We start from the raw sequence: 19,127 nt of genomic DNA on the forward strand, positions 1-19,127 counted from the left end.
ATGTATGCTGCATGATTCATGCTCTTGACATGGATCCCATTCCAACTCCTCACCCTCTGTTAGATAGAACTGGACAAACCCCAGAAGCTAGATTCTCATATTGAAATGAAAGCATAATTTAAAAGAAATCTTTTTGTCTAGATTTCCTATAGATAAAGTTGCAGATGACCCATCAATATAACAGGGTGTCTGTACCAGCATAATTTTGAGCCAGTGCAAAGTTGCATGCTAAATTGTCTTGAGCCATGTTTCCAAAATGGTAACACTGTTGAATGTTGATCCAGTCATCCTGTATATACAGAAAACCTCGGTTATCCAAATTTTGGATTAGCTGGACAAGATCTCAAGGTCCCTTTAAAACGTTATCCGAGCGAAATATTCCTTGCCTGTCTTTCAGATAATCAAGCTTGTTCTGTATATGCTTTATACTTTTCAACTGATGTGTTATAGAATTTTAGTTGCATCAGAAAACTAATTTCCCTTCACAATAATATTGCACCATCTTTTAAAAATCAAAAGAAGAGGGTTGCTTTGTCATGGTGCCTAGTAATGGCAAGTGGAACAGAATTACTGTCACAGTTCTTCACATGTGTGGTTTGAAAAATTAGAATATGATTTGTGTTTACACTTTCACACCTGTTAATTTACATGAAAGCAAAATACTGTGGATGCTGGAATTTTGAAATAAATTCAGGAAGTGCTGGAAAATCTCAACTGATTTAGCAGCATCTGTGGAGAGAAAAACAGTTGTTTCGAAGCAGTCATATCAGACTTGAAATGTCAACTGTTTCTTTCTTCACAGATGTTATCAGACCTGAATTGCTTCAGCACTTTCTGCTTGTAATAAAAGCAAATACTGCATATGCTGGAAATTTGAGACTAACACAGAAAATGTCTGAGAAAATCAGTTATCAAGTCATAGAGATGTACAGCATGGAAACAGACCTTTCAGTCCATCTCGTCCATGCAGATCAGATATCCTAACCTAATCTAGTCTCACCAGCAGTTGGCCTATATCCTTCTAAACCCTTTCTATTCATATACCCATCCAGATGCTTCTTAAATATTGTATTTGTACCAGCCTCCATCACTTCCTCTGGCAGCTTATTTCATAAATGCACCACTCTCTGCTTGAAAAAGTTGCCCCTTAGGTGTCTCTCAAATTTGTCCCCCCTCACTCTAAACCTATGCTCTAAACCTAGTTGTAGACTATCACCACCCCAGGGAAAAGACCATCTGGCAGCATCTGTTGAAACAGAAACTTGATGTGGAGATGCCAGTGTTGGGGTAGTCAAAGTTAAGAATCACACAACACCAGGTTATAGTCCAACAGGTTTATTTGGAAGCGCTAGCTTTCGGAGTGCTGCTCTTTCACTAGCTACCTGACGAAGGAACAGCGCTCTGAAAGCTAGTACTTCCAAATAAAGGTGTTGAACTATAACCTGGTGTTGTGTGATTCTGTTTCTGTCTCTGTTCATTCAAATTATTTATGTCAGAACCAAACACTTACTTTTCTGAGCTTAGATTTCTCTGAAGAAACATTTGGAACTATTTCAAACAAGGGTGCCGTAATAGCAGATAGGGGACGAAACCTCGCATGGGTGGAACATCTTGCTGTACATGTCAGACTTTTTGTTGTATTCTTCAACTCCATTTGTTATAATGCAGTAGCTTATTGGCAGTGCAGTGCTAGATTGGTGTGCTGAGGGCAGTGGAGTATCTGAGCTCTGAATGATGGAATCAACAAGTAATTAGGAATTGAATGTAGAATGCAGGATCAGTATACATTGACAAATTGGACAAAAATTAGTGGAATGGTAAATAATGAAGAGGATGGCCTTAGATTATAGCAGGATATAGATGGGTTGATCAGTGTCAAATGGAGTTCAATCCAGATAAGCATGAGGTGATAGGTTTGGATAGGGCAAGCAAGGCAAGGGAATACATGAACAGACGGACTCTGGGAGACATTGAGGATCAGAGTGACCTTGTTGTGCATATCCACCAGTCCCTGAAGGTAGCTGGATGGATAGATGAAGGTATGTGGGTTACTTGTCTTTATTAGCCAAGGCATAGAGTTTAAGAACAAGGAGGTTATGCTGGAATTGTTTAAACCATTGATTAGGCCACAGCTAAAGTATTGTCAGTAGTTCAGGAATCCATATTAAAGAAGGTGTATAAGATTATGACTGCATATACAGAAAGAAATGCTCCACCTTGGTGGAGGAATCAGTGATGAGGGGAATGGATTTAAAGTGAGGGGGCAGGAAGTTTAGAGGGAATGTGAGGAAAGGCTTTTCACCCCCTGAGGGTGATGAGAATTGGGAATACTGGGGGAATTTCATAGACAAATAGACAATGAGTTTCTAAAGGTAGCAGATAGCATTGTGGGAGACAAGTGACAGTAGCATAAATTGACAGCAAGCTCTTGAGACAGAAGCTATTGGTTTAACATTGTGGAAGCAAATATGTTGTTGTCATAAATACTTAACATATCAATCTTTTTGCCAACATTTCAAGTGAGTGAGTTCTGATTTAGTCTGAAAAGATTATAGAAATGGGTTAAAGTGTAGCTTCCAAAAATAATTGAATCAACCTTTGCTGACCTTTCGGGAAGAAGCAGAGGCGTGGAATTATTTAAATACTCTTTCAAAGTGCTGACATTAGCATAAAAGCCAAGTGGTCTCCCTCTACATTATATAATTTGGTGATCTGTGCTGATAGTGCAAAATCGTAGATTCACTTTCAAAATTAAAATATTATGTGGAGTATTTTTGTGATGGCAGCTTCCCAATCCTTTGTGTCATAGAACACTGGTACAGGAATTAAAAATACATGGTTTATATATTTTTTTAACATGATCACTGCCAAAGTGTGAGAGATTTGACCTGCTGCTAAGGACATTTTTTTTCTCTTGCAATGTTCATTTTATAGGTTGAGTACAGAGAGATGGATGAAAGCCTGGCAAACCTATCAGAAGATGAATATTATTCAGAAGAGGAACGCAATGCAAAAGCTGAAAAAGAAAAGAAGCAGGTGCCACCACCGCAGCCACCTCCACCTGAGGAGGAAATTGAAAGTGATCCAGAAGAACCATCTGGTAAGTGACATTTACTCAGATTGCTGTCTATCTTGTTGGATGGGGAGAGATAATGGAACCCCCAGGAAGCTGAAAGGTGTTCAATAAGCACTGAATGTAAAATTCTCCATTATTTGAAGCTATGCAAAATAACAAAACCCAGATTTTACTTTTAGAATCTGTTAAAATTCCACGTATAAAAGCTAATTTCTACTATCTTAATTGCTCTGCTCTAGAATGCAGTGCGAGTCAGAATTGCAAATTAAAATGTGTATTAGACCACAGTGAATTTGGTGTCACTCAATTGATAGTTGGAGTTATTAGAAACGCACATATCTGCCTCCAGCTGTCTTATCTGTTCACTGTCAAGATGTGTGAGACAGCTTCCATCTTGCTCCTTGCAAAGTTTAATGATGTATCCTCTGCACACAATCTGGGTTGTATAAGTGTGCAGTTCTTTCGGGAAACTACCCCCAATTTCCCCCAAAGGTTAGACTTGAATCTTCGAAGACACATAACTATATTTGTTTGGCCTTTTAAATTTTTTTTGAATATCTTAAAACATCTAGCCAGCAACCAATCTTATTGAATTGTAGACCTGGCAGGAGGCGCTGAATGACCCACTCTAACCCTAAATAATATGTTCATACGATCTTTCCTTTCGACACTGTCTTCCTTAATTGTCTCTGTCTGTTTGCAATTGGCATGTGACAGAACTCCTTCTCAGTATATAGGAAGGAAAGCTTGTAGAAGTTTGAGCTGTTGTTCTCCAGAAAATTCCTTTTGACTTTGTAGGGATGGTTATTTGATGTCTATGACAGTATCTGCCTCTTTGAATCTGATACTTAATCTTTGTGTTGAGTCCTCAATTCAGTCATGGACAGACTACTTGGTAATTAACTCTTGATTAAAAGTTCCCTGTCCTGGAACTTGGCCCACAGATTTCTGCTGAGCTAAGAGATCTGTTATTTTCTAATAATTCCCCTTTTGCAACCTTCAGTTGATTTGTGTATCTATTTCCTCCCCTTTGCTTGGTTTTTGTCAACAGTAACTTTACTGGCAGGTTACCTTCTGAATTTTCTGTCACTAAAAATTAATGTCCACAGTGAAGGCTTGTAAAATCTATAACCTATAAAAGTGAGAAAATAAGTGCCTGGTTATGATTTCATTTTGTAATTCAGTTTTAAGGTTAAAATATCCATGCTAATCTTGCTCTACCTTTGTTGACTGTCATAATATCCTGATATAATTAGTGTTTTACATTTGAGTGTCCTATGTTATGTATACCATGTAAACTGTTGATGGGAGGGAGGATTGAATGTGCCTGAAAAGTAAACAATTTTGAGGTGCTGAGAAAGTTAGAGCAGAGCATGGTCAGTGAGACTTGATTTCAATAAGAAGTATGGGGTGTAGAAAGATTACGTAGCACAACACATTTCGTTACTTGTAAATGGAAGAAGCTGGATTAGAAGAGTATGATTATGGATATACATAGACACAATAAAAGTTGAGAGCTAAAAGCAAGTGCATGACTGCAGATCTAATGACAGGTGACTTCTGGTATCCTGTTTAAGATTGTGATCATTTTACTGGAGATGCTTTCCCAGATGTGGGGTAGTATTCAAGTAAACTATAGTTGGGAAAGTAAGTTTGTGAGAGGAAACGGTGATAAAAGGGAGAATGGCATGAAAAAAAATAAAGCAGGCTTCTTTTAGGCAGGATAGAAATTGAGATGTGGGAATTCCATTTGAGAATAGAGGAAAGTGTAGGTAAGTGCTGATTTTAAACCTTGACATTGGCAGGAAATTTGTTGCTGCTAATGATGGAAAAAGAATACTCACACAGTGTACAACTTTCTAATGAGAATTTTCAAAAAAAGTATGTGTATTTTAGAAACCATATAAAATGTTGAGGAGTTCATCCAGCTGTAGTATGGTAACTCATCAATACAGTGAAAGCATGAGTCAAACTTCAGAAGTATGCATTAATATTAAGTGATGAAGATTTGATGCACTTGAGGCCCATGTTTGCACCTTATTTTGTTGACATAAGGTTTCAGTTTCCCTCTATCCATTTCTTTGCTTACTCCTTGTGTTGCTGGGGTGCAATTTAACAGGCACTGACAACCGCACATAACAGGCTGCAGTGGTTCAAGAAGGCAGCTCACTACCACCTTCTCAAGGGCAACTAGGGACTGGCTGTAAATGCTGGTTAGTCAGCGACACCCACATCCCACAAAATGAATAAATAAAAAAAACTTGGTTTAAAAGGCATTCTTCATTTGTAAGCCTATTTTGCAAACGTCAGCAGGCTGCTTAAGTGTCGAGGGTACGATTACATTGCCTCATCTTGACAATACCTAATGATTGCATGTGGCTACATTTCATTGGGAATGTCATAGGATAATAGCTAGCAGTGAAAGCGATGGTTGAATTTTCCTGTCTCCCTTTCCTCAGTTCTGAACCCGGAGGAATGTTGAGGCCAATTCTAGTGCTGCTACTGTTACTTCAGTTGATACCAACCAAGTTAGAAGGACAGACCAGACCAGATATTAATATTTTGGTGCTTCCTGATTTGTATTGTTTCAGGTCCACACTCCAGTGTGGAGTAATGACATCCATTTTGTTTATTGTGATAATTAAATATCTATTAATATCTTTATTTAAATATCTATAGAATGTATATTCTAATTTAGTTTATATAGGTCCAATAAATTTAGAATTATGTACATTTGGTATAGAAAGTTTTTTAAGAAACCAATTCATTTTATTCTGCAACCCGTTTCTCTAAATCTTGTGCCTAATTATCCAATTAAGTTTTAATTTTAAATTATACAGCTCTTCTTTAAATACTATATTAGAGGACTTTTGATGCAACAGTCAGTAAAGAAATTCAGACAGAGTAATTATACAGTTAACCCAAGTTGGATTGGATTGGGTATGATCATTTACCAGCTTCCAATAATATGGTATTTAAATCACCTATTTTGGGAGGAGTGGAAGGTACTGTTTGTAGAAAAGGGGACGTAACATAATTAGTGTTTTGGAAGGCTTACAAGGGATATTGTCATGGAAAATTTCCTGATGCAGGGAGACGCAGCTGATAATAGCCAAACTTATAGTGGCTTGAGGTAACTGCCCTGGCAACCCTTTCAGTGCTTTTATTGTTGTATTTGTCTGCCAGGGACTAAATATCTATAAGCAAATATATTCATGTTAAATTTTAAAATATTGTTTTAATACGAGACCGCGGAAATTAGGGAAACTAGTAGTGTGCGCATGCGTGTGAATGTTTTTACGTTCGTTCCCGCAGTGCATTGGAGCAACATCAATCTGGCAGGGTCGATCGCAGGTATGTATTTTTTAAATTACTTTTCAAATTTCTTTTCTGTGCGCTGGTTTAATTTTAATTTTGTGATTAATTTTTTATGTTGCAGGTAGTGTTTGTGAGGAAGGAAGGTGTTGACTGACTTTGGGTTGTGGGATCTGAAACTTCTCCAGCTAAAGTTTGAATCTGTGGGTGGGAACCTGGTGATCAGGGTCTAATCTTTGGTGGTTGTTTAGGAAAGTTTCCAGGAGCAGAGGTGCAGATCAACACATGGAAGGGATTCTTGGATGTGTTGTTAGGGTGAGAAGTCAAGTCCATGGGAGGAACTGACAACTCTGATGTGATGTTACGATGACAGGTGACAGTTTGGTTTTAATTGGAAGCTCTCAAGATTTATCTCGTGTTTCTTCATGGCCCTAGGTTAAAAGTTTTATTGCACTAATTTTGTGAGTTCATTCTTATCAGGTGTAGAGGGTGCTGCTTTCCAGAGTCGCCTACCTCACGATCGCATGACCTCACAGGAAGCAGCCTGTTTCCCAGACATTATCAGTGGTCCTGCACAGACCCAGAAGGTGTTTCTATACATCAGAAACCGCACAGTAAGTTTCTGTATTAAAAACATAATTCCTTAAATCATTGCTGCATATTCTTTTTGTGGAGGAAGGGAAAGAGGAACCTGTGTGTTTTTGTCTTTTTAAAATGACAGCAATGTATTTCACATTAAAAGTCTTAACAGTTACTGGGAGGATACTTCTGACAGTTTGTCTACTTTAGATTCCGTACAGTGTGGATATAGGCCTTTCGGCCCAACAATCCGCACTGACCCTCCGAAGAGCAACCCACCCAGACCCATTCCCCTACATTTACCCCTGACTAATGCAATTTAACATGACCAATTCACCTAACTTGCACATCTTTGGATTGTGGGAGAATGTGCAAACTCCACACAAGACAGGGTGGGAATTGAACCCAGGCCCCTGGTGCTGTGAGGCAGCAGTGCTAACCACTGAGCCACAGTGCTGTTTTGCCTTTAGTTGCTGCAGTAAGGTTCTGGGTTCCTGGATTGGAAACAAAAGCAAAACACATGCACTAGATAACCAAAGTTAGAAACTTTGAAGCTATCGTCTTACTAACTGTTTAAATAAATGCAGCATGGGAGGCAGAGCACTGATTTATTTGCTTTTTTACATTTTCCATGTATTTCTTACATGTCTCCCTCCTTTATCAATTGCAGCAAGTATACTTTTCATCCATCTAGAAATGAGCAGAGTGTACTCTGACATTTTGTGGACTTACTCCATTAATAGCTGCTAATTATTAAGTAGATAGATCTGTTAGAAGACATTTCCATCCATTTTTGACATTTTCTACTCAGTTCTGGTATTAATGCTTCAAAGAATTTGTACTTGGTGAGTTTTGAGAAGATTTGTAGCTCTGTTTGAGGTTCAAGATGTAGGTTTGCTCGCTGAGCTGGGAGGTTTAGTTTCCAACATTTCGTTACCATACGAGGTGACACCATCAGTGAGCCTCTGGATGGAGCACTGGTGGTATGGCCCGCTTTTTATTTGTGTGCTTAGGCTACCTTGGGTTGGAGATGTCATTTCCTGTGGTGATACCATTTCCTGTTTCTCGGGGAGGTGGTAAATAGGATCCAAGTCAATGTATTTGTTGATAGAATTGACTTGGGTCCCATTTACCATCACCTGAGAAAAACTGGAAATGACATCACCAACCCAAGGAAGCCTAAACACATAATAAAAAGCAGGCCATACCACCAGTGCTTCATCTGGAGGCTCACTGTTGATGTTACCTAGTATGGTGATGAAATGTCTGAAACCGAACCTTCCAGCTCAGCCAGCAAACCTACATCCAGAATTAGTACTTCTGAAATGATAACGTGGTCAAGTTTGCAACTGACTGATGAGTGGGTGACTCTTTCATAATCCCTTGGGGAAAGTATTCCCATCAGTGAGTAAAGATAAAGTCACTGTGGTCTCATTAGAGAGAGATGATTGGTGGTAGTTTAACCTCAGGATCATCATGCCTCAGGCAAGGGGAGAGGTTGAGAAGGAGAATTATTTGTGGTAACTCAGCCGGTGTGGAAATTGAACCCTTGCTGTTGGCATCAGTCTGCATTGCTAAGCAGTTGTCCAGCTATCTGAGAGAATAAATGTCAATGGATTTGAAGCAGAGGGTGTCCTTCTAAAGAAGAACTCAAAATAATTCTGGGGCATACCTGAGTATTGTAAAACAGTATAAAGATATATCAGTATGAAAACAGGAAGTGCTGGAGAAACTCCGGTCTTTAGAGTCCACAATACTTTGCTTTTACTATAGTATATCAATTTAATCAAGTTTGTAATGTATATCTTGTGTAGCATGAATGAGTGTTGACAGATGAGAAATGTTCTGCATGTAAGTCTTCAGCATATTTTAGTTACGTTACTTAAGAATCAAGAATTTAGTTAAGTTTAGGTAATGTTTGCAGTATCAGTTTAAGGTACTTTCATATCAATAAATCTAATTTTGGCTTTGCCTGTAAGTTCTGGTCTTGCAAGTATATTGGTCAGGAAAAATATTATGGGCATCTTGTAGCACATCTGTTGTGTAGCCTGTGGTTAGAAAATGTGGTTGTTTATCTAATGGCACATGTAACCTTGAGGAGTGAATAGGTTAAAGCTTCAGCTTACTGGAAGTGCAAGTATAGCTCTTGATTTGGGCTGATGCTGTGAGTACTGGTAAATTGTTGCAGGAAAAGCTGAATTTTGATCAATTACAAAGCATTGTTAGTTAATTAATTGTACTCTTGATGTCATACTATAAAATACTGTATGTTATAAAATGTCATGCAGTTTTCTTCAGTTGTATTTAATGTTACAGCAAACAAATCCCAAAACTAGCCTGTTTCTTCAGTTTATTACAAAGTACTTACAACAAAGAAGCACAATTGACTCTGTCACCAGAGCTGGTTGCAACAGCAATTTGGCCTACGCTTGTTCCTGTTTCTTTATGTTCTTAAATAAACAGATTAGTTGAGATTTTTTTGTTCACCTTCAAAAGAAAGTGACATCCAAATGGATTGAGGTCTGAATCCAGTGGTACAAGACCTGTTTGAAAAACTGAAACCAAGTTTGGCATTTCTGTGGATGACTGTATCAGCATTCTGTTTCTGTGAGTATCTCAACCTCCTGCGATGGCAAATTGAATTTCTCAGCTCATTACTGTGCTGATGAAGTTTAGTCCTTCATCTGTTACTTGTGAATTTTCAAGCAACAATAAAATCTACTTGAATTGTCTTTTGCCCCGGTTAATTTCCTCACAACTTAGGTGTACCCTTTGTCTGCTATAACTTGGGCATGGCATATGTCTGTAAGAGAAGCTGCATTGAATGACGTTAGCAAATCGCTCAGTTGCAGTCAGAACTATTTCTTGCACAGTCTGTACAGCTCTGGAAATGTCAATAGGGAATGTCAGATTCTGATGCATGGTAAGTAGGAATCATAACCTTTGTCATTGTTTGCCTTTTAAAGAGCTAATAGTACTGGTGTCATCTTTGCAGTTCCCAAGGTTCTGCCATATAGTTTACAAGAATGCAAAATCTCCAAACCTGATGTCACAATGGAAAAAAAAGTCAAATAGCTGTTTTAGATTGAAAGGTTTTTCAACGGGTTGTGCACCTTAATATTCAACGTTAAGAAAAATCTTTTGTGGCATGGTGAACTCTGCAGTACATATTTGTTGTTGGATTAGTCTAACCTTATCTCAAGATAATGATTGATAGGTAGAGGGAATTAAACCATGTTGAAAGTGAAAGCTGGATATTTAAGATATATTTGCACAAGACTCCTTTATTACAAAAACAAAGATTAAGCTTTCTGTTGCCTTTATCTCAACTTCTTTCTACCTTTCTGTCTGCTTTTAATCAATTCTCTGAATGGGTCAGGTGGAGAAGGAAGGAAGGAAGGTAGGCAGCTAAGCAGCATTGTTCTCTTGGGCACCTTGCCATGGTATTGGATACCTGGCCAGAAAACGCTGTCATCCAGTTGTTGTTGTTATGTAGCGCATATTGCATTAGTGAAGATCTTCAGCCAACTAAAGAAAGCTATGACCATCGGCTATAGTTATTGGAAACCGTGGAATTGTTTTGTATAAGAATGTATGAACTGCTGATGCGTAAAGACCAGGACTGATCTGGTTTGCAATGCTGGCAGTTGCATGATTCAGCAATAATTGTGCTGACTAATCAAAGCAATCAGTCTCTACCAATTAGCTGCTATAGAACAGAAATTTCATTTGAATTTCATGCAGTGGATGGAAGTCTAGATAGAGTGTAAGAAGTTTAAAATTCTGTAAGAGTAATTTGCTACTTGCTGGCTCATGACATCATTCTTGTTTCTGGGAGTCCAAGGTTGAGTGTCATATTGGGACAATAAACAGTCATTAACAGGGTCTTTATAACATGATTTCAAACCCTAAATGGCTATGTCAAGATTCATTTATGTTATGGAAGTAAATTTAGCAAGTTTTAGATTTTCATTGTACTTCAGTTGGGGGTACTCAGGGCAGGGTTGCAGTTTTGCTTTTTTTTTGTTTTGGTTAATGGTGGAGAGGCACAAGTTGACCAGCAGTGTTTGGAGAATTAGATACTGCGCTGTTGATCCATCACAACAAATTGTTGAATTTTGTTCAAACCAGTAATAGCCATCAGTGTTCATTCTGGGCTCTGGGCATCAACACTACAATTTTATGTAAGTGATTCGGAGATGGATAGGAAAGTGAGTTGTGAAGAGCACATAAGGATCCTACAAAGGGATATAAATAGGATCAGTGAGTGGGCAAAGATCTGGCAAATGGAGTGTAATGTGGGAAAGAGTGAAATTTTCCTTTTACAATAAGAATGAAAAAAAATCTAAATATTAAGAGATTGCAGAATGCTGAGATGCAGAGAGATCTGAGTGCCCTAAACCATGAATCACGGAAGGTTTAGTATGCCATTACAGCAGATGGTCAGGAAGGCTAATCAAATGTTATGTTGTATTGTGAGGAAAATTGAATGCTGGAGTAGGGAGGTTATGCTTCAGTTATAAATGACATTGGTAAGACTGCTTCTAGAGTATTGTCTGTAATACTGGTCACCATACTTAGAGAAGGATGTTAACGTGTTGGAAGCAGTTCAGAAGTTCAGTGGACTAATACTTTGAACAGGTAGATTGCATTTTGAGGCAAGGCTAGGCAGGCTAGTTCTGCATCCCTTGTGATTAGAAGAGCAGAAGTGACTTAGTTGAAATAAATGAGATCTTGAGGTGACTTGACCAAGTGGGTGTGGAAAATATGTTTCCTCTTGTGGGTGAATTTAGAACTAGGGGTCATAGTTTAAAAATTAAGGGATTTCTGATAAAGGGGAAAAGAAATTCATCTGAAGTTTGAATGTCTTTGGAAATGCCTTCTTTATAAGGCAGAATATTTAAATATTTTTAAGGCAGAGACACAGTTTTATTTTTAACCAAGGTAATAAAAGATTATTGGTGCATGCAGGAATGTAGAGTTAGTGTTAAGGTCATTGAATGGTGGAAGGGCTGAGTGGCCTACTCTTCTTCCTTGTTCGTATGTTTTTATTAATTCTCTGTAATTGCAATCATATAATTGGTGCATAAAATGTTAATTTATTTGCTCCTTCAACCTGGAAAGCATTGCTTGAGGGGTTTGAATTCCTGTTCTGGAATGTTGCTAACAGCTCCCACCACCATTACCAACCAACTAACTCCTTTCAAAAATCTGAATGCTTTGGAAATCTCTCCCCATTAATAGTTTGTGGTGGGAAAATGGCTGAATGCATTAATGACCCGATTTTTGTGTGAGAAATATTGGTGAGGACAACAATATTCACCATTATTATGCACATTATTAAACACCAAGTCCTGGAATATGGACAGGCATAGTTAATTGGAGGAATCTGGATTTTTCTCGGAGTTACTCTGCTCCTTTACTATAATCAGTACCTCATGAATAAATTTGATTTGATCTGTTGTCTCATGTACAGTTAAAAGCTTTGTTTGCGAGCAGTAAAGGAAGACCGTAGTAAGCAAGGATATATGGATCATATGGTGAAAAATAGAATATGTGCTAGGTAAGATCAACATAACAGGATCAGCATTATTTAAAGTTAGAAAGTCCATTCATCAGTCTAATAATGGCAGGAAAAAATCTGTTCTTAAACCTGTTGGTGCATGTGTTCAAGCTCCTGTATCTTCTGCCTAATGGAAGAAGTTGTCGGAGAGCATTACCGGGGTGGAATGGGTCTCTGATGATGGGAACCTTTCCACGGCAACAAGCCTTGTAAGTGGAGTCTGTGGATGGGAGGTTGGCTTACGTGGTAGTCTGGGGTGTGCACACAACCTTCTGCATTTTCATACGGTCCTGGGCAGAGCAGTTGCCATATCAAGCTATTATGTACTCGGACAGCATGCTGTCTGTGGTGCATCTATGAAAGATAGTGAAGCTACTTATGGACATTCCAAATTTCCTGAGCTGCCTGATGAAGAAGAGGGGTTGTTGTACCTTCTTGACGGTCAAATCTGCATGGGAAATCAGGACAGGTTGTTGGTTATCGTCACTCCTAAGAGCTTAACGCTCTCAGCCACCACTCCATTGATGTAGATAGGGTATGTGTTCTTCCCCTTTCTTTCTGAAGTCGATGATCAATTCTTTTGTTTTGCTGACATTGAGAGAGAAGTTGTTATCGCTGCATCACGCCACTAAGCCCTCTATCCCCCTTCTGTATTCTGACTTATATTTGTTTGATATCTGTCCTATCACAATAGTGTCATCAGCAAACATGTAGATGGTGTTTGTTTGGAATTTGACAACGCAGTTGAGTGTACAGGAATGCAGTAGGGGGCTGAGAACGCATTCTTGGGTGGGGACTGCAGTGTTGTGTGTTAGTATGCAAAAGGTGCAGAATAAACTCAACTTTGAAATCAACATGAAGTTGTGGTTAATTCACTGTTAAGTACAATGAAACAAGTTGTGTGTGGTCAGTCGTTATTGCTGCCAAACAGCCCCTGTGTCCTTGCAAGCTTAACTTTGTAAGTGAAGAGTTTCAGTCCTTCAAAAATTTAGTAAGCATACAAAGTTTTGTTTTACTTTCACTGTCCCTTTTTCTTCTCAACCCTATCCTTCATTCCTTCTTTTTAATTACATTTAGGTAATGTATTAAAGTGAAATAATATTCCCAAAATAACTTCTTATAGATACACGATGTCCTTTCCAGGGTATCAGAATCTGAATTAAATAAACCTCTGGATGAAAGCCTGCAAAAATTCTTTGAGTAGCTGTTGGCATTATCCTCTTAACAAATGAGCACACATTTTTAAAGTTAATTTGAAATGCAATTATTCATTGCTTTTCTTTCCATTGTAAACAGTTGCAGCTCTGGCTGGATAACCCTAAAGTGCAGTTAACCTTTGAGGTAACTCATCAGCAGCTGGAGTCTCCATATAACAGTAAGTGAGGTTACTATAAGTGAGCTTGCGGGAACTTTTTCCTGAATTTGGAGTAATGTCCAAATAGGTATTAATCTTTGACTAAAGAAAATGCATTTTTAGAATGTGAAATGGTTTGAGAAATACTTCTTAACAAACTGTAAATATAGAAGAAAAATACTTATTTTCAGTTGTGTGTTAGATTGTCTAGGGTGCAATTTGAGCTGAAAATTTCCAGAAAAATAATCATGTTTGAAATCAATGTATAATGCTTTCCAGGATTATTTTTAAATCAAGCATATAGTTTATCTGCTTGATTGTACTGTTTGTCTTGCTGCACATTGTTAATTTCTCTTTGTCTCAGGTGATGCTGTACTGGTTCACAGGATACACAGCTACTTGGAACGCCATGGGTTAATTAACTTTGGTATCTACAAACGGGTGAAACCACTTCCAAGTGAGTACTATTGCTTGGATTTTAATATAGTGCAATAGTGTCAATAACAATTAGAATTAAATGATACTGATGCGCACTTTCAAGGAGATATAGTTAGTCTCGTTAATAAACTTGCATTTGTATGGTACCTTTTTTAATATAATAAAACTTCACAGGAAAAGACCTTTTGCCAAATAGTTTGACATCATGCCAAAGGAAGAGATGTTAGAACAAGTGGTCACAGAGGTAGATTTTGAAGGATGTCTTCGGGGGGAGAGGAGAGTGAGAAGTGAAGAGATTTGTGTAGGGAATTCTACAGACCAGAAGGCATGGCTCCTGTTGGCTATTCAGAGTTGCAAAAGATGTCAGAGTTGGAAGAACACCAACCTCTCTAACTGTTGTAGAGTTGATAGAGGTTATAGGTGTGGGGGAAAAGACCTGGATAAACATTGAGTCATGGAGATGTACAGCACGGAAACTGACCCTTCGGTCCAACTCGTCCATGCCAAGCAGATATCCTAAATTAATCTAGTCCCATTTGCCAGTACTTGGCCCATGTCCCTCTAAACACTTCCTATCCATATACCCATCCAGATGCCTTTTAAATATTGTAATTGTCCCAGCCTCCATCATTTCCTCTGGCAGCTCATTCCATGCACGTGCCACCCTCTGCATGAAAACATTGCCCCTCAGGTCCCTTTATAAATCGTTCCCGTCTCATCTTAAACCTATGCCCTCTAGTTCTGGACTCCCCCACCCCATGGAAAAGACATTGTCTATTTACCCTATTCATGCCCCTCATGATTTTATAAACCTCTGTCACCTCTCAGCCTCCAACGCTCCACGGAAAGCACCCCCAGTCTATTCAGCCTCTCCCTCTAGTAGAAACCCTCCAACGCTGGCAACATCTTTGTAAATCTTTTCTGAACGTAAATGGAAGAATTCTAACTAGCAAGACCCAATGTAGATCTGTAAGCAGAAGAGTGGGGTAAATAGGACTTGTTATGAGTTAGGTGAGTTTTGGGTGAGTTCAGTTTAATGGAGGGGGAATATTGGAATAGTAGAGTTTGGGGTGTCAAATACATAGAATTTCAGCAGTGCATGCATTGAAATAGGGTCAAGTAAAATTTCAGAGGTGGAAGTACGTCATCTTTGTAATGGTGGAATTATGGGGTCCACAGCACAATTCTGGATCAAATTCTGGAACCAGACTAATCAGAGGGGGCCATGGAATTGGTTGCAAGGAAAAGAGTTCTTGGCCATCTAAAAAGAAAACTACCAGAAATACTCCAAATGTATTAGAATACCTAATTAAGTGTGGGCAGTTTCGTAATTTAAATAATCTTGGGCTGTGCTGTTGATCTGTGTTTCCTTTGTTTAGTAATTGGAAAAACCTTATGATTCATAGCAAAGAAGACGGGGAAGGTGATAATTATTGGTGCTGGAGTGTCGGGTCTGGCAGCAGCTCGCCAACTGCAAAGCTTTGGAATGGATGTCACTGTACTGGAGGCGCGAGTAAGTTGGTTTTTGTTTTGTTCACAAATGCCAAAGATCTAGCAAGAGAAGTTTGTAAAATGTAAGTCTCCCATTTGGCAATGTGCAAAACAGGAAATAGGTTGGTATTTCATTCATAAAAATCAAACTCTCAATTGACTATCTGACTTTCATTGCAAAGTCAAATTTCAGGACACAAATGAATTCTAAAAATAGTGCATGTTTGTATTTTTAATAAGAAACAAATCATCCTGGTGCCATTGAACATGACACCATTCTTTTGAAGTAGTTAATATTTGGGTGAAGTGGGCAAGTATTTTGTAGGTCAGGTGTTTCCATTTCTTGAAATCAAATGGAAGAAAAGCTTTACTTTAGCAGGTAGCTTTATTGACAGAGATGCACTGCTGATGTAATTCCTGTCCATTGGGGGAGAGAGTTTTTGTTTTTGTCTGCAGGATAATATTTGAAACAAGGAAAGAATGTATTCTTAACATATTTTCTGGATTTTTGGCGGTAAGTACCTAAGCTGTTGAAGACCTGAGTTCATCAGAAGTGTAAACAATACTTAGTACAATAGGACAACACCAAAGTACTATGATTTTGGAAATGTCAAATTCAAGCAAGCTGCTACAAATATTGAGGTCAGGTAGCAAGTGTGGAAAGGGATAACTACAACTAATGGATGGAATTAATGACTTAACATCCATTCCCCCTCACACATTCCTCACACACACGCACCCACCACACACCCCACATACATGTGGTTCCATGCAGTAGGGGAGGCACTGGCTGGGTGGTATTACCACTAGACTATTAATCCAGAAACATAAGGAATATTTGGTTTGGGGGTGGGGGGGGGTTCGACACCTGCCAAGTCAGATGGTGGAATTTGGATGTAATCTGAAATTACGATTCTACTGATGACCATGAAACCCTTGTCCATTTGTTTGACTAATCTGATTTACTGATGTCTGTAAGGGCAGGAAATCTGCCATCTTCACCTGGGCTAGTGAACAGGTGTCTCCAGATCCACAATGTGGACAACTGCCCTCTGAAATGGCCTGGTAAGCCACTCAGTTCAAAGGCAACTAGGGACAGGCAATAAATGCTGGCCAGCAGCAATGACCACATCCCACGAGTAAATAAAAAAAGTAGTGGAATTTAATGAAGTGATACGTTGAATGGTGAGGACCCTGCCAGATTAAAAATATCTGCTTTCTGCCCTCACCTGAATAGGTTTGGTGGGGGGGCAGGGTGCTCATGGATAGCATTCCTGCCCAAGTACTAATTGAGGCCCATGAAATATGCAGTAATACTCACTTAGGGGTCACATCCCAGCACTGCTGTTATTCACCCACCAGCAGGGTTCAGTCACCACGTGAGATGCCTGATAAACAGACGCTGCTGAACTTCCTTGCAGACTGCGTGGGTGTTTAATGGTACCAAATCTCTTGTCTGCTTAAAAACCAACCTTGACCCTTGTCTCTAAAAACTCCCCACTAACACTTGCCTGTGAGCTGTAGTCTCTTGTTGCGCCTAGGCCTCCGATAGCTGCATAGCTGGCACATGTTACTGATAGACCTTCCTCAGTAGAGGTGATGCAAAACTCCCATGAGCAAGGCTCACATTGCAAATATTGAATTCTGTCCAATATTTCCGATGTACCATGTGCTTTTGGCAATAGAAAATCAGTAACATCTGTGCCTTTTATTAGTAATGCTGTATGGTTATAGAGATTGAGACAGAGCTTATGGAACTTCAATCGTGAAAATCTGCTGGTGTGATTCTCACTTGGGCCACTCAGCTCCTGACCTCACTGCAGCCTTGCTCCTAAACTGGTGGAGATCTGAACTTCAGAGATGAAGTGAATGTGACTGTCCTTGACCTCAAGACAGCATTTGGCTAGATGAGGCATCTGGGAACCTTAGCTAAACTGGTGTCAGAGGAAATCTTTGGTTGGAGTCATACCTAGCATAAAAGAAGATGGTTATTATTGGATACCAAACACTTGGTGCATCAGTGCAGGTGATCTTCATTGTGTTCTTGGCATATAACATCTTCAACTGATTCATCAGTGATCTTTACATCCATCATAAGGTCAAAAGTGGTAGGGTTGATTGCGCCATGTTCAGCATCATTTGCAATTCCTCAGTTACTGTAACAGTTTATGTTCATATGCAGTAAGACCTGGGCAGCAACCAGGTTTGGATAAGTACCAAATAGCACAGATTCCACACAAGTGCCAGTCGATGACCATCTCTCCATGATATTCAGTGGCACTGTGATCGCTGAATTTCCACCATTCTATGGGTTAATATTTTTCATCAACTAAAGTGGACCATCCATATTAATATTGTGGCTTCCAAGAACAGGCCAAAAGCTGAGAGTTTTGCAATGAGCAACTCACTTCATGTGTCCCCACTGCATGTTTGCTATCCACAAGACAGAAGTCAGGAATGTGATGCAATGCTGTCCACTTGCCTGGATGTGTGCAGCTCCAACAACACTACTTGATTTGTAATCCTTCCAGCACTTTCAACAATTACTCCCTTTACCACTGATATATAGTGGCCATATGACAAACTATAGCATCCACATGACAAACTATAGCAAATAACCAAGGTTCCTTCCATAGCAAGTTTCAACCTTGTGATCTCTATTTCCTAGAAGGATAAAACATCACTATCTCCAAGTTCCCCTAAAAGCTACACACCATCTAGACTCTGAACTACAGGGGATCCCCAAATTAAGAGCATTTTTACTTATGAACACAATCCCATACAGGATGTAATTTTGGAGATCTGCCATATGAACACTTCCTGTATTTAAGAACAGCTATTTTATGTTGTGTTCCAACTTGTGTACAAATCAACTTGCGAACAGAACCCATTTGCAGCCCAGGGATTGCCTGTATGTTTCCGTTTCTTCACTGTCGGTGGGTTAAAAACCTAGAATTTCCTTCCTAAAGAAGTTTGTGTCCCCCATACGCCAGGGTTTGCAATGGTTCAAGGAAGCACTACTTGTCAAAGTAATTAGGGATGGGTAATAAATGCCATTCTATCCAGCACAGCTCACGTCCCATGATGGAATTTTAAAAAAAGTGTGAACCATATTAGTGATTTTATTGTGTTGTGTACAAATGAGCGCACTTACCACTTCATAATCACTTAAATTGCAGGATCGTGTTGGAGGTCGAGTAGCCACATTTAGAAAGGGAAACTATGTTGCTGATTTGGGCGCCATGGTTGTAACAGGACTTGGTAAGTTTTGTATAATCTCCAAAAATAATTTTCTTGTATGTTTGGGAGGA

At 39.1% G+C, this 19,127-nt stretch overlaps 1 protein-coding gene across 3 annotated transcripts in view; it reads left to right on the forward strand.

The window, feature by feature from the left end:
• kdm1a (lysine (K)-specific demethylase 1a) overlaps positions 1–19,127 on the forward strand; it is a 65,689-nt gene that overhangs the window by 3,476 nt on the left and 43,086 nt on the right. For 2 of the 3 annotated variants that reach the window (XM_043717387.2, XM_043717385.2), the window contains exons 2-8: positions 2,935–3,100; positions 6,392–6,430; positions 6,872–7,005; positions 13,830–13,908; positions 14,252–14,344; positions 15,732–15,838; positions 18,996–19,077. In XM_043717387.2, the coding sequence (XP_043573322.2) occupies positions 2,950–3,100; positions 6,392–6,430; positions 6,872–7,005; positions 13,830–13,908; positions 14,252–14,344; positions 15,732–15,838; positions 18,996–19,077 (685 nt within the window). In that variant the 5' untranslated portion in view covers positions 2,935–2,949. The remainder of the gene's footprint in view (positions 1–2,934; positions 3,101–6,391; positions 6,431–6,871; positions 7,006–13,829; positions 13,909–14,251; positions 14,345–15,731; positions 15,839–18,995; positions 19,078–19,127) is intronic. The other variant, XM_043717386.2, reaches the window with a different exon arrangement.

The sequence above is a fragment of the Chiloscyllium plagiosum genome, unplaced genomic scaffold, assembly GCF_037043375.1.
Source record: "Chiloscyllium plagiosum isolate Xiang-an unplaced genomic scaffold, Cpla_swu_hap1 HiC_scaffold_30, whole genome shotgun sequence".
Classification (NCBI taxonomy): Eukaryota; Metazoa; Chordata; class Chondrichthyes; order Orectolobiformes; family Hemiscylliidae; genus Chiloscyllium; species Chiloscyllium plagiosum.